This window comes from Portunus trituberculatus, chromosome 41 (assembly GCF_017591435.1).
Source record: "Portunus trituberculatus isolate SZX2019 chromosome 41, ASM1759143v1, whole genome shotgun sequence".
NCBI lineage: Eukaryota > Metazoa > Arthropoda > Malacostraca > Decapoda > Portunidae > Portunus > Portunus trituberculatus.
Window position 1 is genome coordinate 28,900,663 of NC_059295.1, and position 20,370 is coordinate 28,921,032.

Sequence of the window (20,370 nt, forward strand, 5' to 3'; positions counted from 1 at the left end):
TTACCAGAGAAAGAAACAAATGATTGAGAATAGTGCTTAACTCTTATATTAGAGAGGAAGACAAAATAGGGATGAGAAAAATAAGAAATAGATGTATATACAAGTGCAATTTCATGAAATATTACAAGAAAAGAATCAATAGAAGAAAAACTTAACAAGGGAAATATCAAAAAGAATACTGAAACAAAAATTATAATAATGGTATGAAAATAAGAAAAACCAAGAATTTTAAAAAATATTTAAATGTCATCTATGAGATGAAACAAAATTTTTAAAAAAATTAAGAAAGTAGCAAGTCTAAAACATATTTATCGGATGGACTATCACTTGCCAGAATAGTACAGACACTCTGACCTAGACCATCACTTACAAGACTGGCATTTTATTTCATAATTTGCCTTCTAAGTGCAGTTGTAGTTAGTCATCACATATTTCATAAGATTTACATTATATTTAGAACAAGTCTTTCATTTTACCAAGTAAGCCTCTTTGATTAGTGAATTACTAATGAAATACCGCGGTATTTCATTAGTAATTTATTATCACTCAGTGCCACAGAGTCAAGGTTATCCTCATGGCATGAGTGTATATCAATACTAAGATATGATATCCATTATAGCAGGCAATAGAGGAGTGGAAACAAATATTGTGGTGAGAGCAACACGTAAGCTAAAAGGGTCACACAAGAAGAAAAAGAAGCGGCCGAGTTGCTGCGAGTCTCCGCCTCGTCTGTGGCCATTCTCATCTCTGCTTTATTTTTTGGTATTACATGTACGATTTCACTTTATGAATTACAAAACAATCCTTTCTTGGGGGGCAAGGTTTGTAAAAGGCTAATAGAAACGTTGTTTTGTGAACATAAATGCGTACATATATGACAGTAACACCACCTCGAGAGGTGGTTTTCCCAGCAACCTGAGAGCAACCAGATAGCAAGCTCGTCACTGTCCTTCCAAGCGTTCATGGATGCCATTTCGTGGCAGGAGGTTGCTCTGACGTTGTTAAAGGATCCTGGATCCAGCTCCTACTCTTCTCGTGCCTCATTTGCAGTCTGCCAGCATTGAGTACAGATGGAATCTCTTCAATCTGCCTAAAATTCACCAAGATGGCCCCAAAACGTCCTTCATGCTTCTTCTGCATGTGGGGTTATTTTTGATAAGTGGATTTTTGATAAAGTGGTAAAGCTCAGAGGAAGATGACTGTGGTGTCAGTGTTGAAGGCAGTGACGCAGTGAGTGTTTTGTTTACGTATTCTTTGTTTTGTTGTTTTCTCTTATTTTTTTGCTTTCTCTTATTATTTCTTGCTTTTCCCTTTACTTTAAATACACTTCTAGTATTTAATATGGTAAACAATAAAAACATGTTAATTTAGCCAAATAAATAGAGTATTTGTACAAATTTTTTTGGACCACATCCTGCATTCCCCTATTATCTATTGTTTCTTATGAGAATTACATGTTTGTCTTACATGAATTTTGATATACAAGATGCCTCTTGGAACGCATCTATTGCGTAAATTGAGAGTTACCTGTGTGCATATATATATATATATATATATATATATATATATATATATATATATATATATATATATATATATATATATATATATATATATATATATATACAGTGCTTACTCCAATTTTGCGAGTTCAAATTTTGCGATACGCCAATTTTGCGACCAAGGACCAAAAATTGCCATTTTAAGAAATTTCCCCGTCTTGCTCCTTTCTGCCGGTATTGCGTTTGGTGACGGAAGAGGGAACGTTCCCGCAAATTATATATTACTGTATCATATAGGCAATATTTTATTAATTTATTCATATTTATCATATTATACTATATTATTATCATATTTATCATAGTTTGGTGGTTTTTGGCTAGTTTTCATAAAAATCTGGCGGTAATTCAACGAAACTCATCTGGCAACACTGCCCCGCTCCCTCCCGCCTTCCATTTGTTTACGTACACCTCCAAGGAGTTCTCTCTGCAAATTTGGAGGAATCCTTGTGCTCAACTTTGTGCGACATGGCACCACCAACCAAGAAAAACATTAGGCTAACTTTGGAGAAGAAGATGAAGATAATTAAGATGATAAGAGATGGAAAAAGGAACTGTGATATTTCCATAGTTTGGTGTGGGAGAATCAACTGTGAGAATGGTGTCTAAAAACAGTGAGAAAATTTAAAAAGCTGTAAAAGCCTATGGTGGACAGATTTTTTATTCTTGTAGCCATTGTACAAACACTGTGATCATTCATATGGAAAGATACCTGACTCAATATATTAACAGAAATTAAAAGACTCAATACTCGAACTTAATTCATTCCAAATGGCCGTTCAAGTATAAAAAAGTTTGACTATTGATACCTATAAATCAGGTAATTCGTTCCAGCCATTGCCAAACTCAAGTTTAGAAAAAAGCAGCAGTTTAATTTTGCAGTCGCCGGTAGCATTGGTACACAGAAGCAAGCTTAGCCTGTCTTTCATAGGCTTGTGTCCTGGCAAACACTTCTCTTCCTTTGTTATATACATCATGTTTCGTAGTTTTTTTTATTAAAAAACAGGACAGTTTCATCATAATTAACCCCTACAACTCAGGGATGTTGGGTTTTTTAGCTCGTGCTAACTTGGGAGATTTGGCGAGACACACACAAAATAGCCTGTATTCACATACTGATTACAATTGGAAATTCAATAAACGAGTGAGAACAAATGATGTTCTGCCCACAAGCAACTCTTCCTCTTTGCAATGCAAAAAAAAAACAGAAGTCTCTAGATGCTATGTTTACCAAAATATCACAGGTTGAATGAGGTGGTATCATCGGTGTATGTGGCCTTGCGTCCAATCGGGTCCAGCGGCCTTGGATAGAGCGTTAGAAAACGTGCCCCTTGTATCCCCCCCTCTCTCTCTCTCTCAATCAATAAAAATGTTCACAAAAAGATCTAATTTGTATTTTTTTCTTTTTAAACGTATATAAAATATATATAATAGGAGTTCCTGGTGGTTGTTGTGGAATATCTCCCTTGGTAGTTGAACCTCCTATAGCTGTACCATAGCCCAGAACATTACTTCGCTCTCTATTATTGTAGAAACTGTTAATTCCAAAGCCCTTCTGATACCACTCTCATTCAAAAGTTGTTTCCCCGCAACATGGCAAGAGACCCGAGGTGTAGAAGTAAGGTGCATGGGAGAGGTGGCGGAATCAGACACAGTGACATATAGCATTATGTTTACTCCTGACTTGTGGGCTCGCCATGCCTCACAGCAGAATGAATTCCAGTTCTTTCTTGAAATTCACAAACCACCCTTTGCTGGCTTTAAAATCATCATTGGAGTCAGATGTAGTATCAGAAATGAGGCGCCCCGAGCCAGAGGGTACCAACCCACACGAACCTACTTTCGAGAAAAACGCGTTTAAAGTTGAACAATTAATACTACCGTAAGATCAGTCACAATATTATCATATTATACATCATTGGAAAGGTCTCGGCAAGACCTGTCATGCCATGTGTTTTTTAATAGTATATTCTATGTTTTAACTTTTACAGAGATTATTATAAATACCCCTACACCCGTAGCGGAAATTTTTTTCCCAGGAAGGTTATGTTTTAGGTTCATTTTTTCAAAGTGTATGATAAAACAAACATTATGTAAAAATATTATGACGATATGCTTTTAACTCGATTTTTTACGAATTTTTTTATGAGCGAATAAAGCAATATTTCCCCCTACCGTAAGATCGGTCACAATATTATCATATTATACATCATTTGAAAGGTCTCGGCAAGACCTGTCATGCCATGTGGTTTTTAATAGTATATTCTATGTTTTAACTTTTACAGAGATTATTATAAATACCCCTACACCCGTAGCAGAACATTTTTTCCCAGGAAGGTTATGTTTTAGGTTCATTTTTTCAAAGTGTATGATAAAACAAGCATTATGTAAAAAAATTATGACGATATGCTTTTAACTCGATTTTTTACGAATTTTTTTTATGAGCGAATAAAGCAATATTTCCCCCTAGCGCAACTTTTATTCCCGAAAATGTTTTATTTCCCTATTTTCTCTTCATTTCTGAAGAGATTATAGTGTGAGATGTATCTGTATAGAAGATTGTGATATTGTATTTTAAAATTTATTTTCTAAAATTTATTTTCTATGATTTTACAAAGTAGAATAAGATGCATTATGGGCCTGGCAAGGGAGGGAAGGAAGGATTTGGCGGGAGACTCTGGGCTAAAGTAAACAAAGGCTGTGATTGGCCGAGGTGGGGGTGCGGCTATGAGTCACGAGAATACTCGCCGCTGATTGGGGAGCGCACGGCGAGGCTCAGCCGCACCTCCCTGCTCTTGGTACCTTCTTGCTCGCAGATCGGAGAAGTTTGTCGCGACTTTTTTTACGCATTATCACTCCACTTTGAGGCTTCGTATAGGTACCCATATGGTCGTATTTCACTTGGCCGACAATTTTATACGACTTTTACACCCTTCGACAACATGATCCCGCCTTTAACTCCCTGCTGTTGGTACCTTCTGGCTCGCAGATCGGAGAAGTTTGTCACGCGTTTTTTTACGCATTATCACTCCACTTTGAGGCTTCGTATAGGTACCCATACGGTCGTATTTCACTTGGCCGACAATTTTATACGACTTTTACACCTTTCTACAACATGATCCCGCCTTTAACTCAATTTTCGTATTTTTGAGGGTTGGTACCCTCTGGCTCGGGGTGCCTCAAATAAGATCACGATGCAGCAGCCTAGCCTTCACACAAATTATGCCCTCTGACAAAGAATCACCAGCCATCTGCCTTTGGTTTATCTGATCAACAATTTTTCCATTTCTTCCACCATCGCAGGTTGCTTAAATTGCCTTTTCACACCAATCACCACATCAGCTCTTTTAATGAGCTCTGTTTTCTTCAGTACAGTAATACTCCGCTTAACGAACGTTCGTCTAACGAATTTCCGGTTTAACGTACTATATAAAGTTAGACAAAAAGTCTGCATAACGTACAACCACATCCGTTTTAGAGAATTTTCTGGGTTTGAATTTGCCAGGTGAGGGACTGAACGCAGCAGACGAAAAGTCCGCATAATGTACAACATCCGTTTTAGAAAATTTTCTGGGTTTGAATTTGCCAGGTGAGGGACCGAATGCAGCAGCTTTGCTGTGATTGGCTTGCTCCCCACCTCTGTCTCTAGCGCTCGCGGAGCTGGATCCAAGGTTCTTTAACGTCAGAGCAACCTCCTGCCACGAAATGGCTTCCATGAACGCTTGGAGGGACGGTGACAAGGTTGCTATCAGATTGCTCCGAGGTTGCTGGGAACACCACCTCTGGAGGTGGTATCACTGTCTTATGTATGCATTTATGTTCATAAAACAACATTTCTATTAGCTTTTTACAAACCTTGCCCCCAAGAAAGGATTGTTTTGTAATGCATAGTGAAATTTTACATGGAATACCAAAAAATAAAGCAGAGATGAGATCGACCACAGACGAAGCGGAGATTACGGCGACTTGGCTGCTGCTTCTTCTTTTTGTGACCCTTTTAGCTTGCGTGTTGTCTTTCACCACGATATTAAATTTGTTTCCACTCCTCTATTGCCTGCTATAATGGATATCTTATCCATTATAGCAGGCAATAGAAAAGTGGAAACATAAATTTAATATCATGGTGAAAGACAACACGCTGGCTAAAAGAGTCACAAGAAGAAGTGGCCGAGTTGCCGTAAGTCTCCGCTTCGTCTGTGGCCGATCTTATCTTTGCTTTATTTTTTGGTATTCCATGTAAGATTTCACTTTATGCATTGCAAAACAATCCTTTCTCTGGGGCAAGGTTTGTAAAAAGGTAATAGAAAAAAATATAATTTTTTTTTAACCCATGTGGTATGTTGGGGACCAGCCCAGAACACATTCCCCCTATATCCATTATTTCCTATGGGAAAACTACATCCGCTTAATGAATTTCCACTGTACGAACAGCGTTGACATCCCCTATCCTGTTCATTAAGCGGAGCATTCCTGTACTGTGGCTACTGTAGATTTAGCCATACAGTACTCAGCTGCAAAATTGGTTATTCTTCCTTCTTTCTCATATTTATCAATAATCTCCTTTTTCCTTTCGATGGTTGTACTACATTCTTTCTTGTAGGCTGATTATCACCATTAACAAGCCTCTTCACCACCATTGTAAGCTTCTAAATGGAGGAAAAAAAATAAAATAAAAAATTAAAAATCCTGCACAGACAAAGCGCTGGACAATGTTATTCTTACGACAGTGAAGGATAAAATGGCTCAGTGGTCCAGTGGGGTGCTTGGGGCGGCGGGAAGAGAGACACTTTGTTTACAGCCACGTGGATAGACGTTCGACTAATAGGTATTTTTTTAAGTATTAAGTCGAACTTTTGCATTTGACTATAGAAAAGTTCGACTATTTAGACATTCCAAGTATTGAGTCTCCACTTTTTGTTTGTATGTATGTATGTATGTATGTATGTATATATATATATATATATATATATATATATATATATATATATATATATATATATATATATATATATATACAATAAGCCCCCGAATTTAGCGAAATCCAGCTTAGCGAAACCCTTATTTAGCGACTGTCTGGAAAAAGGCCGAGCCCTCAAGTTTAGCGATTTTCTCTCATATTTAGCGAATGTACCACGCTACACTGTCCCGCCTTCCGCCCGCTCTGAGCCAATCGCGTGTCTGTTTGGCCGTGACGTCAGCCCCACTATGCCTCCGGCATTCCCGCTCGACACTTGAGCTATTGTGTGCGTTATTCCAGCATGTGAACTCATTTTTTGTGCTCCCATCCTCGCTGTTTAGCAAGTTTCGCTATCACCATGGCCTCCACTAGTGGTTTGGGGGGTGCTGATTCTCGTGAAGGTGGCAATGTTATAGCTGTAAATGGGGACTCGAAATGGGGACTTTGGGTGGACGAAAGACTGATTGGTATTTTTCCCTATTTAAAGTAGTACTCAAATTTGGCGAAATTCCAATTTAGCGATGGTTTCAGCAGACTAATAGGATCGCTAAATGTGGGGGCTTACGGTGTGTATATATATATATATATATATATATATATATATATATATATATATATATATATATATATATATATATATATTTACATACATATATGAGGTGCTTGGTGACAGAAGGAGCTAAGCGCCACCCAGATCAAAAATGAGGTTAGTATATCATTTTCTTCTCCCAAGCCTCTACTTTCCAGTGGTGTAATTGCCAGAACCATCTGACAACTCCAACATGGTCAAAAATCGCGGTAAAGAGAAAGGTGTGTCGCCCGTAGCATAGTTTAGTCTGTCGAGTCACCTCAGGGTCTGTCTGTCTAGTCCCGAGTACCAAGCGCCACATTTTCTCGACCCACAATGAAACAGGAAGGAGAACAAAGGACCAGTATAGCATTTTCTTCTCCCAAGTCTCTATTTTCCGATCGTGTAACTGCCAGCATTATCCACCAACTCCAACAAGGTCAAAGATCGCGGAAAAGAAAAGGTAAATTCACCCTTAACGTGTGCTGGTCTGTCGCGTCCCCACTGAGTCAGGACTGGGAACCAAGCGACCATTCTTCCCGCATTCTCCCAGCCCACTGAGCCCAGCCAGTCTCAACCCACGCCGCACCACACATCTGTGCATTCTCCTTCTTTTTTTGTGTTTAAGCGTGGATTTATTATCTGCTACGTACCGTGGCTTCCACTAGCAGTGAGGGGGATGTGCAGGGGCATATCCTAGTGGAGAAACAAGGGCGTAATCCAAGTGAATGGAAGAAAAACAAGGCAAAAAGGAAGCGTAACACCGGTCAAGAGTATGCGAGTAGTGTCACCATAAAAGTTGTGAAACAGAGGGAAATAGGGGCTCCATGTAGGGATGGTTGCTTTGAAAAGATGGAATGAATAATATTAAGGCTATTCATGAGTCATTTTGGGGTTTAGGTGACTTTACTTTGCAAAATGCCTTTATTCAAAAGTTTTGTGTGAAAGATGTGGTGAAGAGGCGTCATGTTAAAGTGCATGGTGATCACCCCCCTACTTACTTATTTTACTTATTTACTTACTTTGACATCTCCTACATTAATATTGATGCGTTCGAGGTGAATAACATGTTTCTATTATCTTTATTATCTTTATTGTATTTTTTATCAACGAAATCTCATGTAAACGAAACCTAACCTAATCTAATCTAACCTAACCTAACCCGACAAATAGGAATATAGTGTCTAATATTGTGGAGGGTAATAAAATGTTTGTAATGTAGACATCCTAAGCTTTCATTTAAGACCAAATTGAGCTTTCTATCTTAATCCCTTCCGGAGATATCACATTCTGAAAGTCGCAAAACATTTTTCTCTGTTTTTAATTTTTGGCGCTTGGCTCCCTCTATCACCAAGCGCCTCATATATATATATATATATATATATATATATATATATATATATATATATATATATATATATATATATATATATATATGAAATAAACTAGCACAAATATAATGCTAAGAATTCAAAATAATATGAAGTTTTTACCAATGGTTTTCACAAATAAAGTAATAAGGTCCCTGAGGGAATATAAACTGACTTGATACAATATAAAGAGTAACTTCCACCTACCATCTCGGACTGGTGTGTGCTCCCAGGGGCAAGTCTCTCCTCTTGGGCACTGACGGCCAGCTCGGTGGTACTTGCACTGACGCTCCCCATCTGTGTTCCTCCACCCCAGGAACATGGTTTCCGCACACTCATCATTGAGAAGAATTGTGTTGCTACTACTCTTGAAATCCTCTGACATGGGATCCCAGTCATTCTGAATAAGTTAGAAACAATAAGACTTCAAAATCTTTACATATGAATATTTGTGTGTGCACAAGTGTATTTACTTATGTTTCCTTGAAAAAAGCAACAATTATATTGCCTCATCTACATATCTAGTATCACCATGCTTACCCTAAGAAAGATGAAAAACAGTAATGCTATGGGCAAAGATGGGATGGCAGCTGAGATATTCAAGGCATTAGATGATTTTGTGACAGAAAAGAAATAACTTTACCAAATGAAATACAGGCAAACCCCGCATAACGAACGTTTACACAACGAATTTTCACCACAACAAATATTTTGTTTTATTATCCTTAAATCATATAACGAACACCAAACCTTGCTAAAACAAAATTTTAATGGGGAAATCTTGGCCGAGTTTGAAAACGTCATTGAATCACCAATACCGCCATCTACTGCCATGTCAAATTCGATGCGTTTGGATTTTTTTCTTTATTTTTTAATCATTTTATTTTTTTACTCATCCTAGGACCCCGTACAACAAATTTTTGCATAACGGACATTTCTTTTGGAGCCCAACCTATTCGTTATGCGGGGTTTGTCTGTACACGATAGTGGCAATATTCATATAGTCATTGTTGCTGCATTGCTGTGAGGCATGGGTAATAAATAGAGATGCAAAGAAGACAGGAAGCCATAGAAATGTGGAGCAGGAAAAGTGTTGAGGATACGAGTACAATGGACAACATAAAAAAAACAAAGAATATTTTAGAGGAAACAGAAGCAGAGAGCTGATGATGAGCACCACAAATTTAAAAAAAACTTCCAAAGTCATCCGTTTATGGATAGAACTCTTGAAGAGGAAGGAGGACCAGAATGAGAATTGGTGCTGAAAATATTGCAAATACCAAGACAAAAATGAGTGGATGTCTTCAGGGACACTGCATCATAGTAAGAAAGCAAACTTAACCTTAAATTCATTTTCCCATTATACATTTTTTGTTTGTTTATTATCCATGAGTTCTATAAGTAAATTGGTTTGTCCCCCAGAGTACTTCAAAGTGTGGGGTACATTTCATGTTACTACAAATTCTTTAAGGGTAACACCCAAAAAAGTTACCCGACCCCTGCTCTACAGAAACAAAGTTCAAAAGATTAAATGATGAATACTTACAGGGAACTCAGTTTCTGTCTCTTGGTTCTCCAGAAGACCTGAAAAATCATATTAGATACTTTCACAACAATATGGACAATCACACTAGCTGTTTAGGAGTGATTAAGTGAACTAAATTGTATGCACTTTTCACAAATTTTCTTTCACAGATATAGACCCCGATATTTCAATATGTCATTAACACTAAATCCGGTAGTACCTAACACAGTACAGAAAGGAATCTTCATAATAAAAGAAACTAATGCTACAAGAATGATAATTCAAAGTTACTGTACATATGGAAATGTATCGTTTGTTTGCTGCTCCCACATCACAAGAATCTACTGATTGGAAAGAGCCTACTGTGCCCACTATCCTACTCTTACCTTGTAGCTGAGAAGGGAAAATACTGCTTTTTTCTAGTTTAGAAATTACTTCTTTCAGGAGTTTTGAGACAGCCAGGCCATCATGTACCATCTTGAGGTTCACTACTTCACCATCTCTTCGCTCCAAGATGACACCATATGTACCATTCCTCAATGGTAAAAACAAGAAAAGTTAGTGTGATGTTCTAAAAAAATAAATATATATATATATATATATATATATATATATATATATATATATATATATATATATATATATATATATATATATATATATATATATATATATGTATAAATAAATGAGACTGCAACATCAGACTTACATAAAATAATAAGTCCCAAAAATTTTTAAATATACAATGTGTGTTGAAATAGTATTGAAAAGAAAAAAAGAAGGAAAACCATCAATTATTAAGTTGAATGTAGAAATAAGCAAACAGGTGAGTTGTGAAACAAATGTAGACAAAAAAAGCATAAGGTGCTGAGGAAAACAAACCATTAGTTTACTTACCAATGTGGAAATAAGGGAAAAATATTACTGGACAGAACATTAAATGCAATTGGAGGCAAAAGACAATGTCAGTAGATTGATAAAAGATGACATGAAATTGTTACACAATATAGTACAGCAGTTAGGACAAAAAAAAGCATGAATATCATTTTTCAGACTTTTCTTGTGAAAATCTTGAAAATCCCACAAGCTTTGTTGTGTGATTCCCATTCCTTTGCAATTGTTTTGATAAGAATAATTTTCTAAACAAATTAAGATACACTATAATATAAAAAAAGGATAATGTATTTCAGTTTCTGATCAATATGAATATTCTAAATCATGTTTCCTAACATGTGAAAATACACCTTGAATTTTTGTTTCAATGGTGATGTGGGACATAAGTTGAAATGATTTTGGAAATAATCCCATAAATAAGTGCACCAATTTATATAGAAACTGAAGAAGAGAAAGAAATACAGACAGAGAATAAAGAAGATGAAGTGGGGTTAAAAAAAATTAAGGCAAGCTTGTGAGCTATGGAGAAGTGGTAACATTGGTGACAATCTGGTGAAGCTCACACCACACACCTAGACTGGGCAGATTAGGATGGCTGTATTTCAAAACTGGCAACAGCAGTAATAAGGGAGTGACCATATTATGGCTCCCTAGGGCCCTTCAGCCAACCATGTGAGCAATGACTCCCTCCACAATTAAGGGGGTCATCTTATACACTTGTAATAGTTCAAAACCTAAATTTTTCCCTATAAAATTGGGGGTATTCTTACACATGGATTTGTCTTATAGTCTGGAAAGTATGGTACACATAAAGCTCTTTCTTCCATTTTAGGCTCCACCAAATACAAGAAACAAGAATGGCTTGTTTGTACAGATTTGAAAGATATAACCATTCTTGAACAATTGCACAGACTATACAAAGTGGGACAGCTGAACAAGATCAGGAAATTACACCTAAATAGAATTGCCAAAAGATACAGTGATGCAGAGATTTCATGAACCACTTGTGAAATGGAGAACATTTTCCAATCATTAATAAAAAAAACCAGGCATGATTAAGTTCATTAAGGAATTAAAGTAGAAGCCAGCATTCTTATCCTTCAAAAAGTTAAGAAAGGCATATTATAATTAACATTAGCATTATTGTTTTTATTCATTGATTTTTGTGAGGGGAAAACTGGCAAGACAGCAAAAATTATCAAACAAAAAGGTCCATTGAAATAACAGTACTTAAACAAAACCAAGAGAGTTTCCCCACAAAAAAATTAATATCTTGAAACCTCACTCTTACATAAGTTCAAGTCATATGTAAATGGAAATAAAGAAGCAGACAGGTAGTTCCTGAGTTTCCCAAGGAAAAGGAAAAATTATTAAGAATAATAATTAGAAAGGTGGGCAGAACAAGGATGAGAAAAAAGGGAAAGTCTGTGCAGCAAGGGTGTGGGAGGAGGGGAGATAGTGTTATACTGGTCCTGAAAGCTGAAAACTTGGCAAGCAGGTTACACATAACTATCAAATTTGATAAAAACCACAAGGCTACAAAAGCTGACTGATGTACATGCCATTATACATAACAATATTGAACATATGAAAATAAACTGTAATAAAAGATAAACAAAAATCAAAATAGTCTGAAATATGAAGACAAACAAAACCAAAACAACTTACAGGTGTTTGGACAGAACATATGCTGTAAGTGGAGAGACAGAGTCCAGGCACATGTCAACAAAGGCATGAGTAGTACTAGCAGGCCAGGGTTCATTCTCCCAAGCACACACAGGATAAATCTGATAAAAAGAAAATAGAGAGGAGTGCACAAACTGGTTCATTTACCTATCTAACAGTTGTACACCAGACCAGCAATCATACACAAGATGCCCCAGACAAAGCACCACACATTCACATATTATTTGTACTGTTAACCTGTGCAATTTTCCTTTATTTTCTATAGGAGGCACACTGGCCAAGGGCATGAAAAAAGTTATTAAAAAAAAAAGAGCCACTGAAGTGCCAATTTCCACACAGCCAAAAGCACTATTCAAAGTAAAAGGATAACTGTCTTGAAACCTCCATCTTGAAAGAGTTCAAGTCATAGAAGGATGGAAATACAGAAGTGGGTAAGAGGCTCCAGAATTTACCAGTGAAAGTATGAATGACTTTTGCATTAAAGAAGTGAAAAGAATACAAATGAGAGAAAGAACAAATTCTTGTGTAGCAAGAGGAGACAAGAAATGCAGTTAACAAGATCACAAGAGCAGTTGGCATAAAAATAGTGATAGAAGATAACAAAACATACAATATTGCAGTGATGAAAAAGAGATTGAAGTCAGTCTGTTAGAGGAAAATTGTTGACATGAAAAGCTTCTGCTTCCATCCTAACTAGAAAAGCTGAATGAGGGGAACTCCCCTTTATGTGTGAAGAATACTCCTTCCTGTAAAATGTTAACAGTTGAGAGTGCATGAGAAAACCTAGTGGAGATGACTCAGGATGTCTAACTTCATAAAAGCTGTTGTAGCTTGAGATGAGATATGAAGTAGAATTTCTAGTTTAGATTACAGTACAGACCCAAACCTTGAACTCTTCAGGACCCGTAAAATACAGATTTCAACCAAAAAAAATCAATATTTTGTATCAATCAAGCTCGATCAACAACCAAATCTTGACTGGCGAATGCTGGCTGACAGAGGTTCAACCATTAATTGTCTCTATTTTTTATTTATTTTTTTATATAGGGAAGACAGCCGACCAAGGGCAAATAAAAAAAGAAAAGATTAAAAAAAAAGACCCACTTGAGTGCTAGCTCTCTACAAAGAGGAAAAGCGTCAGCCAAAATTAGGGAGCAAATGCCTCGATACCTCCCTCTTAAAAAAAGACAAGTCATAGGAAATCAGAAATATAGATGAAAGGAGGAAGTTCCAGAGTTTACCAGTGAAAGGTATGAATGAATGAGAGTACTGGTTAACTCTTGCGTTAGAGAGTTTGACAGAATAGGGATGAGAGGATGAAGTAAGTCTTGTGCAGCGAGGCTGCAGGAGGAGGAAAGGCATGCAGTTAGCAAGATCAGTAGAAGAGTAAGCATGAAAATAGCGATAAAAGATAGAAAGAGATGCAACATTTTGGCGGTGAGAAAGAGGCTGAAGACAGTTAGTCAGAGGAGGGAGTTGATGAGACGAAAAGCTTTTGATTCCACCCTATCTAGTAAAACTGTGTGACTGGAATCCCCAAACATGCGAAGAGTACTCCATACAGGGACGGATAAGGCCCTTATACAGAGTAAGTAGTTGGATGGGAGAGAAAAACTGGCAGAGACGCCTCAGAACGCCTAACTTCATAGAAGCTGTTTTAGCAAGAGATGAGATGTGAAGTTTCCAGTTAAGATTATGAGTAAAGGACAGACCGAGGATATTCATTGTGGAAGACGGAGACAGTTGAGTGTCATTGAAGAAGAGGGATAGTTGTCTGGAAGGTTGTGTCGAGTTGATAGATGGAGGAATTGAGTTTTGAGGCATTGAAAACTACTAGATTTTCTCTGCCCCAATCGGAAATCTTAGAAAGATCGGAAGTCAGGCGTTCTGTGGCGTCCCTGCATGATCTGTTGACTTCCTGAAGGGTTGGTCGTCTCTGAAAGGACGTGGAAAGATGTAGGATGGTATCATCAGCGTAGGAGTGGATAGGGCAAAAAGTTTGGTTAAGGTCATTAATGAATAATAGAAAGTGGGGTGATAGGACAGAACCCTGAGGAACTCCACTATTAATAGATTTAGTAGAAGAACAGTGGCCGTCTACCACAGCAGCAATAGAACAGTCGGAAAGGAAACTTGAGATAAAGTTGCAGAGAGAAGGATAGAAACCGTAGGAGGGCAGTTTTGAAATCAAAGCTTTATGCCAGACTCTATCAAAATCTTTTGATATGTCTAACACTACAGCAAAAGTTTCACCGAAATCTCTAAAAGACTCAGTAAGGAAAGCCAGAAGATCACCAGTAGAGCGACCTTGACGGAAGCCATACTGGCGATCAGATAGAAGATTGTGAAGTGACAGATGTTTGAGAATCTTCCTATTCAGGATAGATTCAAAAACTTTAGACAAGCAAGAGATTAAAGCTATAGGACGGTAGTTTGAGGGATTAGAACGGTCACCCTTTTTAGGAACAGGCTGAATGTAGGCAAACTTCCAGCAGGAAGGAAAGGTAGAAGTCGATAGACAAAGTTGAAAGAGTTTGGCCAGGCAAGGTGCAAGCACAGAAGCACAGTTTTTGAGAACAATAGGAGGGACCCCATCAGGTCCATAAGCCTTCCGAGGGTTTAGGCCAAAGAGGGCATGGAAAACATCATTACGAAGAATTTTAATTGTAGACATGAAATAGTCAGAGGGAGGAGGAGAGGGAGGACAAGCCCAGAATCATCCAAGGTGGAGTTGTGAGCAAAGGTTTGAGAGAAGAGTTCAGCTTTAGAGACAGAAGAGATGGCAGTGGTGCCATCAGGATGAAATAAAGGAGGGAAAGATGAAGAAGTGAAGTTATTTGAGATGTTTTTGGCTAGATGCCAGAAGTCTCGAGGGGAGTTTGAGTTTGAAAGATTTTGACATTTTCTATTTATGAAGGAGTGTTTGGCAAGTTGAAGAACAGACTTGGCATGATTCTGGGCAGAGATATAAAGTGCGTGAGATTCAGGAGATGGAAGGCTCAAGTACCTTTTGTGGGCAACCTCTCTATCATGTATAGCACGAGAACAGGCTGAGTTAAACCAAGGTTTAGAAGGTTTAGGTTGAGAAAAAGAATGAGGAATGTACACCTCCATGCCAGACATTATCAGATCTGTTATGCGTTCAGCACAAAGAGATGCGTCTTTGACATGGAAGCAGTAATCATTCCAGGGAAAATCAGCATAATACCTCCTCAGGTCCCCCAACTGGCAGAGGCAAAATGCCAGAGGCACCTTTGCTTTGGGGGATCCTGAGGAGGGATTGGAGAAATAGGACAAGATACAGAAATGAGATTGTGATCGGAGGAGCCCAACGGAGATGAAAGGGTGACAGCATAAGCAGAAGGATTAGAGGTGAGGAAGAGATCAAGGATGCTGGGCGTGTCTCCAACACGGTCAGGAATATGAGAAGGGTGTTGCACCAGTTGCTCTAGGTCATGGAGGATAGCAAAGTTGAAGGCTAGTTCACCAGGATGGTCAGTGAAGGGAGATAAAAGCCAAAGCTGGTGGTGAACATTGAAATCTCCAAGAATGGAAATCTCTGCGAAAGGGTAGAGGGGCAGAATGTGCTCCACTTTGGAAATTAAATCATCGAAGAATTTACTATAGTCAGAAGAGTTAGGGGAGAGATAGACAGCACAGATGAATTTAGTTAGAGAGTGACTTTTGAGTCGAAGCCAGATGGTGGAAAACTCGGAAGACTCAAGAGCATGGGCACGAGCAAGTTAAGTCATTGCGTACATCCAGCTTTGGAACGAATAGTAGAATAGAGAAAGAATAGAGAAAGTAGGAGGAAACAGAGAAGGGGCTACTATCAGTTGCCTCGGACAGCTGTGTTTCAGTGAGGAAAAGAAGATGAGGTTTAGTAGAGGAGAGGTGGTGTTCCACAGATTAAAAATTAGATCTAAGACCATGAATGTTGCAGAAATTAATGTAGAAAAAGTTGAGGGAGGTGTCAAGACATTTAGGCTCATTATTGAGAGATGAGTCTATCCTGGGGACATTTATGGTTTCCTCCCCAGAAAAGGACTCTGAGGCATGGTTTGGAGTACCCATTTTTCTTTCAAATTTGATTTTCAAGTGAAGGGTGTATTTGTGGTAAGTGCAAGTAGCTTTGTGTAAAGAAGGAGAGTTGTCTTTAGAGGGCAGGCTGTGACTGCTCCCTTGAGTTGTGAGATACACAACTCACACAGCAATATCACAACCAGCTAAATTTAAAGGAAGGTTCACAGCAAGCCCTGAACTAGTGCTATCAGACCTCACTAGGAGTAAATTTTCTTTTTGGTAGGTGTTTACTACTTCCTCCTCATACACCTGAATTTCAGTGAGGAAAAGATAAGATTTAGAGGAGAGTGGTGTTATGCAGACTGAACATTAAATCCAAGACTGCAGATGTTGCAAAAGTTAATGAAGGAAAAGTTGAAGGGAGTGTTAAGACACTCAGGGTTGATAATGATAGAACAGTCCAACCTGAGGACATTTATGGTCACCTCCCCAAAAAGAGTCTCCGAGGCTGGTGTAGGAGTCGCCATATCTAAATTTTATTTTTCAGAGATATGGTTTGTGAGAAGTTATGTACATGTAGTTTTTTGTGAAGGAAAATAGCTTTCTTTAAAAAGCAAGTTGTGACTGATCCCTTGCATTATGAGACACAAAGAGAAAACATTTAATAAAGTCACAGTAACCTTAATGATAAGTTCACTGCAGTACCCCATAATCCAGTGCTTTAGATCTCACTGGGAGTAATTATTGTTTCAGCCTTCTCCTGAGTTGTCATTTAAAACCATATAATTTCATGATACACTAAAATGGTTTCCAAAGAGTTTTCTTCAGAGACAAGTCATACAATTATGTCATATACTCGATGAAAACCCTTGCCACTCCTACAAATATATCTGAATGAAAATGATACCAACACTTAAGTACTGTGAAATCTTAGTTATTGAATGTCTTTTTTAGGAAATCAGTTTTTAAACACAATTTCTAATTGAATTTTAGCTTCAGTTGCCATACCATTTGGTTCTTGAGCTAGCTACCCATCAACCGGCACACATGATCACAGTGAGTGTGTTATTTACACCACCGCCCCTCCTCAGTGCACATCCTCACCATGCTTCATACCACTCACCAGCTGAATAGACTCTACTCTCTCCAAGGTTTGAGAGAAAACAGCAGGAACACCATTTCTTTGTGACACTATGATAAAGGTTTCTCACTTCGCTTTCATTACATTATTCACTCCAAACTGATTCGATCATCAAATTTTTGTACAGATATAATGATAACAATCCATAATTTACTCATCTCTTATCAAACGAGTATGTTTTCTTTACGAGTATGTTTTCTTTAACTATATGCACAAAGTAAAAATTCTAAAAAGCCATCATCTAGTGTTTGGAAAGGGATTAATCTATTTTACACTGATTCATATGAGAAAATATTTTTGGTTTTTAATTTTTTTAATTTCAAATGACAAACAAAAAAATAATTATGTTCGAAACCCAAGGTTACAATGTATCTGGATAACATGCAAGTATTATTCCTAATTTGACTAATTTAACAAATTGATATACCATTGACTAATGTATCTCTAATATGCTTATGTCAATATTAATTATTACCATAAATTCTGGTTTGAATACATTTTCCTTTGAGCCAACAATTCTAAGAATATGTTAAGGAAATGAGCTGGAAAAATATTGAAAAAAACACTTATAAATTTTATTAGTAGCATTATGAATATATGAAAATATCATAACTAATTAAACTATGAAAATATCATAACTAATTGGTTAAACTATGATGAAATTCAGAAAATATCTTAAGAACACAATAATTTATCAATCATTTGACACTTAACTTCAGAAAAGAAACAGTAGTCTTTAAACAATAACCTGGTCCAACATACCTCAGCCAGGTGGCATGGCAGGGCATAACAAGGCAAGACTGTAAAGGGATCATGCAGAACACGAATATTTTGTGTGGGAATCACTCCCTCTTCTCCAGAGTCCACCAGCAGCACCCTCACTTGCCACTCTTCTCTCTGTCATGTTAACATTGAAATTACAATGAGATACATGAAAATTATTCTTTGCATATTATAATTGTGGCACCCTATGCTATAGTGAGGTGCTAAGCAACACAGACAAACAATCAAGAAAACAGAGTTTGAAAATCTCGCTCCTGGAGTTCCAGAAAATGTCAAGTACCTTACCTAAGAAAGGGTGTCACTCACCTCACTGTAGCAGGGGGTGCCACAATTGACATGTTTGCCTTACAAGATGCGAAATTTCAACTCATGTAATCTCCTTGCACATGTAGTCCCTATTGATCTTAGAGCAAACAAATACAAGATGAATAAAAATCTGTAACCTTACTACTCACCAGAAGCAAAAGGCAAACATTACTGTCCTGCTATTTAAGTAATTCATCTAGTCATCTGGATACTTAGCCAGCCAATCTCCTATGGAGAGAGCTTAAGAGATTTTGGTTATAAATAAGATCACTCACATGCCACATAATGAGACAGTAAGGTCACAATCCCTTGGCTTATATATGAGTATATCCTATATCTACTTGCTGCTAGGTGTATAGAGGTTTGCACATCTGTCCTGCTGCACCCTAGAGTTAAAGCTCTGTTTTCTCAGTTGTGAGCCAAGTATGCTGATCATACAACTACACTGTATAGTGTGTGCGTGTGTGTGTGTTTCACTGTTTGATCTGCTGCAGTCTCTGACGAGACAGCCAGACGTTACCCTACGGGACGAGCTCAGAGCTCATTATTTCCCATCTTCGGATAGGCCTGAGACCAGGCACACACCACACACCGGGACAACAAGGTCACAACTCCTTGATTTACATCCTGTACCTACTCACTGCTAGGTGAACAGGGGCTACATGTGAAAGGAGACACACCCAAATATCTCCACCCGGCCGGGGAATCGAACCCCGGTCCTCTGGCTTGTGAAGCCAGCGCTCTAACCACTGAGCTACCGGGCGTGTGTGTGGCTGTGTGTGTGTGTGTGTGTGTGTGTGTGTGTGTGTGTGTGTGTGTGTGTGTGTGTGTGTGTGTGTGTGTGTGTGTGTGTGTGTGTGTGTGTGTGTGTATTTACCTAGTTGTATTGTACAGGGTTCGAGCTGGGCTAATAATGTCCTGTCTCCATATCTCCATTTATCTAGTTTTTCTTTAAAGTTATGCACACTATGTGCTGTAACAATTCCATTATCCAATGCATTCCATTTTTCCACTGTTCTGTGTGGAAAACTGTATTTTCCAATATCCTTCACACACTGCCTTATCCTGATCTTCTTTTCATGTCCTCTTGTCCTTCCATCTTCTTCTGTCAACAGCACCAGGTCTTCTTTGTCTATTTTTTCAATATCATTTACTATCTTATACATTGTTATTAGGTCCCCCCGTTCTCTTCTATCTTGTAAGGTTGGCAGTCCCATTTCCTTCAGTTGTTCTTCATATGTGAGGTCCTTTAATTCCAGCACCATCTTTGTAGCAATCTTCTGTATCCTTTCCAATTTTCTTATATCCTTTTTAGAGCTCGGAGACCATACCACTGCTGCATATTCCAGCCTTGGGCATATCATGCTTGTGATGATTTTTTTCATCATATCTTTATCCATGTAATGAAATGCCACTCTTATATTAGTCAACATCTTATATGATAGTCCAAATATCTTGCTTATGTGTTTATCAGGGCTCAGATTTTCTTGTATGATCACTCCAAGATCTTTTTCCTCTTTAGTCTTCATCATTTGTTCCTCCCCCATCAAATAGTTCC

The 20,370-nt window shown here is 37.9% G+C and overlaps 1 protein-coding gene across 2 annotated transcripts in view; it reads right to left on the reverse strand.

The window, feature by feature from the left end:
* The window catches only part of LOC123516972, a 65,446-nt gene that overhangs the window by 12,848 nt on the left and 32,228 nt on the right, over nt 1-20,370 (reverse strand). For both annotated transcript variants that reach the window (XM_045276773.1, XM_045276772.1), the window contains exons 10-14: nt 18,486-18,620; nt 12,542-12,660; nt 10,366-10,514; nt 10,001-10,038; nt 8,662-8,854 (exon numbers count right to left, since the gene is read on the reverse strand). In XM_045276773.1, coding sequence (XP_045132708.1) covers nt 8,662-8,854; nt 10,001-10,038; nt 10,366-10,514; nt 12,542-12,660; nt 18,486-18,620 — 634 coding nt within the window. The remainder of the gene's footprint in view (nt 1-8,661; nt 8,855-10,000; nt 10,039-10,365; nt 10,515-12,541; nt 12,661-18,485; nt 18,621-20,370) is intronic.